At 37.1% G+C, this 6472-nt stretch overlaps 1 protein-coding gene across 1 annotated transcript; it reads right to left on the bottom strand.

Moving 5' to 3' along the window:
- Positions 1 to 3125: 3125 nt before the first annotated feature.
- On the bottom strand, positions 3126 to 4184 carry LOC119653980 (twist-related protein-like). Its single transcript, XM_038059142.1, has 2 exons — positions 4110 to 4184; positions 3126 to 3763 (listed from the first exon to the last, which is right to left on the bottom strand). The coding sequence occupies exon 2, from the start codon at positions 3711 to 3713 to the stop codon at positions 3126 to 3128; it is 588 nt and encodes a 195-aa protein (XP_037915070.1). The 5' UTR covers positions 3714 to 3763; positions 4110 to 4184.
- Positions 4185 to 6472: the final 2288 nt, after the last annotated feature.

Below are 6472 nucleotides of genomic sequence, written 5' to 3'. Positions count from 1 at the left end.
ATCAAAGTATATGAACTCGTACTTAGAGTTATTAATACTAGGTAGTACTTAACTATGAAAGCCTTTGTAATTATAAAGAAACGACCCTGCCTCTAACGGAGGACGTATTGCAATGTACTTTCCATCAATGACTGCAAGACAGTTGAGGAAATTTCATTTCTTTGCAAATCTTTTTGTTACCATTCTCTAATCTTCTTTACAAGAGAAAAATAAAAAAATAAATTAAAATTATAGTAAATAAATGAAAATAAAAAATAAACCAAAAAAGGCCTTTTTTCAAGATAATCAAACTACTGCCAGGTCAATTTTAGGTCCCGAAGGCACTACCATAATCAAGGAGTACTGACACTTCCCATGTCGAATATGATACTATGTCACCACGTTCTTCCACTTCAACTCCTAAATTCAAGAAGTACAAAAAAAAATATATCCGCTTCAGACAAAGTGAATACTGAAACTGAACAAGAAAGGAGAGATCGTCAAGTGTGCGCATTCGACGGTCAGTTATATCGTCTCAGTTTGAACTGATCAATTGGATTGAAGGCCGTAATGATAATCTGTGGGGCCCTTAACTTTATAATAGTACAATTTTGACCAAACTTGCGGATGCCATGTTTCATACTATATATATTGGATATTACTACATTTCCAATAACTCAAGGATAAACTTAAGGGGACTTCTAGTCAATTTCACAAAAACATAGTAATATACTATTATAAACTTAATTTCAGAAGATATCCACATGCAGGGTATTTTGACGCGTGAACACCGTATAGGGACAGCTTCGTAACTTTTTTCAAATTTTTCGGGTCCGTGAAAGAAATGGTCATTTGCCGGCACTCTCAACTTTTCCAACTAATGTTGAAACTAAGGCTGACTCTATAAAGTACTAATCGGGGCCTTTCATTTGATACCCAATTTTTGAAAAAAAATACACTCCCCCCCCCCCCCCCCCTTCAACTCAACGTAAAAAGATGTAGATCACTGTGTATGTGTGGGCCATCCACAGTTTTCAACTTTCCACCAAATTTCGTGTCAACTGGTTCATCCGTTTTTCACAAAACCTTGAAAAGGCAATGTGAGTATCATATGATTTATTTCATCTAATACTCCACCAATTATTATACATACAAATATGCAGCTCAAAACTCATTAGCAGCGAGTATTTGCATTCAGCCGAATATCCCAACTGCCCTTGCGTTGGCAGCATACTAAATTAGCTCCAGAGATTCCAAACCAAGCAGCACACACAGAACCGAACCGAAATGCAATCAGAAGCTCCGCTCCAAAATATCAAAACTGTAACCGTTATGCATAAAAATGCACATATACATTATACATACCAAGGTTGTACCAAGAAGACTGTATATTTGCGATTCCACTCTAAGCGCATTCATTCAAATTTCATAAGCAGAAAAATTATTGCGCATCCCTGACGGTAATTGCGAATAAATTCTGCACATAGGGTCTTGTATTAGTGCCTTGTATGTGATGCAGTGTATTGTATCCACGTGTTTGCGGGCGTAGGGCATTGCACAGTTGTTCACGGCTTGTCACATGAGATAGGAAAACACTCAACAAAACCATCTAAACGCCATCGAACTACCAACACATCAATACATTAATCACATGGGTCAAAGATGCACAATGACAATCAGTGCCCCTTGGCCACTAGATTCTCTTCTCTTGTTTACAGTCTTCCTGCTATACGAATTGGAAAGCGTGCATAGAAAGTTGTTCACATAAGATGAACACAAAACCTTTATACTCGTATCGCCGAGCTTCTAGTATTCCTACTTCTTTCTAATTTCTACATTTCAGTTTGCTCTCGTTTCGGTCGAAAGACCTCGATTAGTACTTTCCAAAGCCGTTCGTAGTTTTGACATTTGTTGGAAAAGTGGGGAGTGCGGGCGGTCGAAACTTCTTTCACGGGTCCATTCTCAGAAACTGCTCAACCGACAAATCTGAAAAAAATCATAGATTGCCTCTATATGGTATCTAGGCTCCGAAATACCCTCCATACCGATATCCTTTCAAATAAAATTAATAATAGAATATTACTATATTTTTTTTTTAGTAATTAGCTGCAAAACCCTTAAGTTCACCCTAGTACCACATATGATGCTACCAAGTTTGGTTAAAATCGCACTGTTACAAAAAAACTTATAATAGATTAAATTTAGTCAATATCACTCGAAAGCGGATACTCTCATATAATATATGCATATTACACATACGTGCTACGTACTAATGGGACAAATGCACACAAAAATTTCTTTATATAAGAAATACACAAACCTTTCATACCTGAAGCGTCCAGCTTCCGGTTTCCCGTGTTGTATTTTTATTATAGTTCTCGTGCGATCTCATGCTTCCAATTAAGGGCACATGAAATCATCCCTAATAACGTGAAAGGAACTGCCATCTCCGAAAGGAAAATCAAATTAAACTCGTAGGATTTCATAGTTTACCAATCGTCCAATTAGAGATGAGTTCACATCTGGTTATGCACAAAATTCTTTAGTTCGCTTCTGGTAAAAATACACTAATCAACCACATGACTCGCGATTGTTAATTTTCAATATGCCAAGTTTAATCATTGAATTTCTAATAATCGAATTTATGAAAGATTGCTTAGTAACTGGAAAAATCTGCTCCTTTTAAAGGTGTTAATTGCCTGTTAAATATTTTGCACCTGCTTCGCAAATATGTACACTTACCAGAACCGATTTGGTATAAACTGGAACCTGCAAAATGTGCGATATTTGCCTTATTTAAAGTGGTAATTTGAAACATAATTGAGTAATTCGTTAATGAATATAATTGCGTTTATCTGCTTGTTAGAGGTCAGATCACTGTGTGAATTTTACGTCAGTAGGCTATTTGCATTTGCATTTATTCATAAATGTTTATATATTAATAATTATTCTATCTATTTTCACCACATTTCGCAGTTAAACGTAATGACAAAATATTGCCTATTCAAGTTTGGAATAAGAAACTGGACATAATCGAAGGAAATAATAAGTTTTTCGGTCAACCACACTAGAAATATTTAGGCATTAACACATCATTGTAATGTTATATTATTACGTTTATTTACAAATACAGTTTTCAGCTGTAATCAACTTTGGAATTTTTCGAAAACTACATATGAGTGATCTCTATCTTCCTCCTTTTCAAGTAAATCACAAAGTGCTAAAATATAAGTTTGGGCCATCTGCAAAGTTTCAAATTTCGATAACTTTTGGTCACTTTCAAGAGTTGGTATGACTTTTCGCAAACGATCAAATGCTTCATTCAGTCCATTCATTCTTCGTCGTTCCCGAGCGTTTGCAGCTAATCGCCTTCTACGTAAGACTACAGGATTTGTGGTAGGCGGCTTCTTTGGTCTACATGATGACTCCGTGTTGGCTCTTCCTTTAGATTTCCTTCGGGTTTTCATGTCTGTATCATTGTCTTTAGATTTATATGAGTTTTCTCTGAGGTCACAGTCACAGGATGGGGAGCAGTGCGTCGAATTTGTAACGAATGGACTAATTGTAGGCCAAACGCTTGGATACCCGCTGAAGCAGGATCTGTCGTATGTGTAGGGTGAACCATTACTGAATATAAAAGAGTTATCATCGGATGAAGATTGAGCTCCATAGAGGAAATCAGAGACAGGCGTCGTTCCATAATTTTGATAAGGGGTCACATTCATTCTTGTCATTGATTATAATCCGATTACGTGTTCGGCCTACGACTTCTTCTATGCCACGTCTGCAATTACCAAATAAAAAATTGTTTGTTAGAAAAGTTCAAATCATGGGTTTTGTAATCAAATCCAGCAATGGTACGAAATTGGCCAACAGAGATCGTATTGCTATAATTGTAATACAAAAGGTATGAACAGTAATGGGGTTTGCCATTACTATCGCAAACTACTCGTTTTATTAGAAGAGATTTTCCATTTTCACCTTCATTGTATATTGTTATCATTTAAGAAACAAATTGGCTAGAAAGATCCGATTAGTAATGAAATGGATTTCTTATCTTTAGTAAAATAAGGTAAATAAATATCTTCAATCGGTGGAAATACTACGCCTAGGGTGGGAAGGTAATTTACTATTTGTTGTGGTAAGCAAGAAACAAAGGCCCGTTAAAATGATCAGGAAATGTTCTGTAGGTTAGGCAATACCATTAACCATCGCAACTTGAAACTTTAAAGCCACAGAACTGAAACATTTATCTTTAAAACGGTTCAATTCATTTATCCGAAATTACCATATATAGGAACATGTAACGTTTAAATGCTTATTATTTAACTAACTTTATTAACAAAACAACACATTAATTTTCCAATTATTCAATACCTTCACTACTAAACACTCCTTTGATTATATTTTTAAATTTTTTTCTGGTAGCCACATAAAAATCTTGAAATATTTTAACTTTACAATTAAGATCGTGTATAAAAGTATAGTTCGTATCCCTTTAATCAGAACCATACGGAACACCACGCGACACACGTTTCGATCTAAACTAAAAACGAAACTTTGATCAGCTTCAAAAGGGCCTATAAAACCTCGTTATTCTGACCGAGGAAGGGATAATGAAAAGGAATGAAGAGGAAGAATTGAATAATTGTTTCTACTAGCAACAATGTGGACACGGCATATGTGCAAAGGTATTCATCGTAGTGTAGAGAGTAACATGTGCCATCATACGCACGAAATGCACAGCCTTGTTCACTCTTTTGGTATCCATTGGAAGAAAGTTTTTATAAATGCTCCTTGAATATATTGTATACTTTTGGGTTAATGATAAGACTCTTATGGTATATTATCATGATTCGACGAAGAACTGAAGATAACTTCTTAATACGAGTACGTAGGTGTGTATTCGTAACAGTTAATCAAAAAAGTTCAAGGGGAAAAACAGGAGTGTGAACGACTAGTCACTCTATATCTTTGCAAAGAAATATAGAATTCATTCAATTAAAATCCATTTGTTTCTGCTAACTTTCCATTCAAATTAATACTTCCGAAACCAGCAGCATTATCTATTCGGGTTACGGCAGACAATGCGAAAATTACTTCATCTTGTGGAGAAAAGTTCATATACCTAAGTTTAGTAGGATCTATATAAAACTTTCTACAAAAAAGTCTACATTTTTCCACTAAGATCAATATTTGAAGACATAGAGGCATGGAAAAGTTTACTGTTAAAAATGAAATGTAAATTGTTAACAGACAAGAGGTAGTTTGCCATTAACTGCACAGATACTCTTGGGTAGGAGTTTGCTCGGGCGCATCATTGAACAAACTTTTATGCGCTTCATGGAAATTTCAAATGCTCGTACTGGTTGTATTCGCCAAATGGGTCTTCCCTGGGATATAAAGTTCATTGAAGGAGTTCAGTGGAGTGGCTGTTGCAAGCCGATTTCTGAAAATCACAGCAAAATGGAAATTCATTCATTCAATGGTTGAAGACCATTATGAACATAAAGAAGTCTAAGAAAAGTGCGATTTTGTTACTATCAACAATCAGCTAATGTAAATCGGGCTGTCCTAGCAAAAAAAAACGGAAAATTCCCTACCCCCTGTCCTGCTCGAGAGCCAGTGCCACAAAATCATCCATATTCTGAGCAAGAATGAGAAGAATAAAGAGGCGGGTACAGTCGACGATCTGAGTGGAAAGGACCTCGTTAAACACTAGGCAATTGTAGAGGAATGAATAAAACAACAAATGCCTGCAGAGTGTGTAGGGGCTCTGCAAACAATGAAGCAGGAGTGGTCGGCCATTGAAGCAAGTGATGTGAGATCTTTTAGTGAAATAGTCAGCAGTCAGTTAGGGGTGGCGGTGACAGATGATAACTCCACTAATGACAAACTGGCGCCTAAGGTGTCGACTAGCGTTTAGACCATGCTATTGGAGATGGTTATTCCCCACTACTGGAAGGAATGGGGAATAGAGGGCACGCTTTGATTTCTCACAAGTGGTCCACAAGTACCATGGACTTTCTCGGTTCGTGCGTAGCTACGATCAGCGATGCTTGGGAAGGAGTAAAGCTCAATATTGCCTCATACAACAAGACTCACAGCCGATTGCTCGTATCTGGTTGCTGAATTCGTTCAATCCTCCTTTCGAAACCCTAAAATCCTGCTAGTCCATATGCATTTAATCGACATGGAGGGTGATTGATGGACGACTGAGCGGTAATCAAGGCGCAGGAACATCAGGGGGCATCCAACCTTTCCTATTCCAGTTAAATGGAAAATATCTAGAGGCACTGAAAAAACGGACTACTACTACTACGGGGTCACCCGCCGCCTCCAATGAACTCTTGGAGAGAATGCAGGTCGAGGGTCCGACATACGAGTAGACTGATGATCCCTCTACGTGAGTGGATTACACTGAGTGTAGGAGAAATGAATTTTCAGCATGCATACGCTTAAGCTAACCTATTGGCCTTTCTATGAGAGACGA

This window comes from Hermetia illucens, chromosome 4, assembly GCF_905115235.1.
Source record: "Hermetia illucens chromosome 4, iHerIll2.2.curated.20191125, whole genome shotgun sequence".
In the NCBI taxonomy this organism is placed as follows: Eukaryota; Metazoa; Arthropoda; class Insecta; order Diptera; family Stratiomyidae; genus Hermetia; species Hermetia illucens.
Note: the sequence above shows the minus strand (reverse complement) of the source record. Positions and strands in the feature narration are given on the sequence as shown.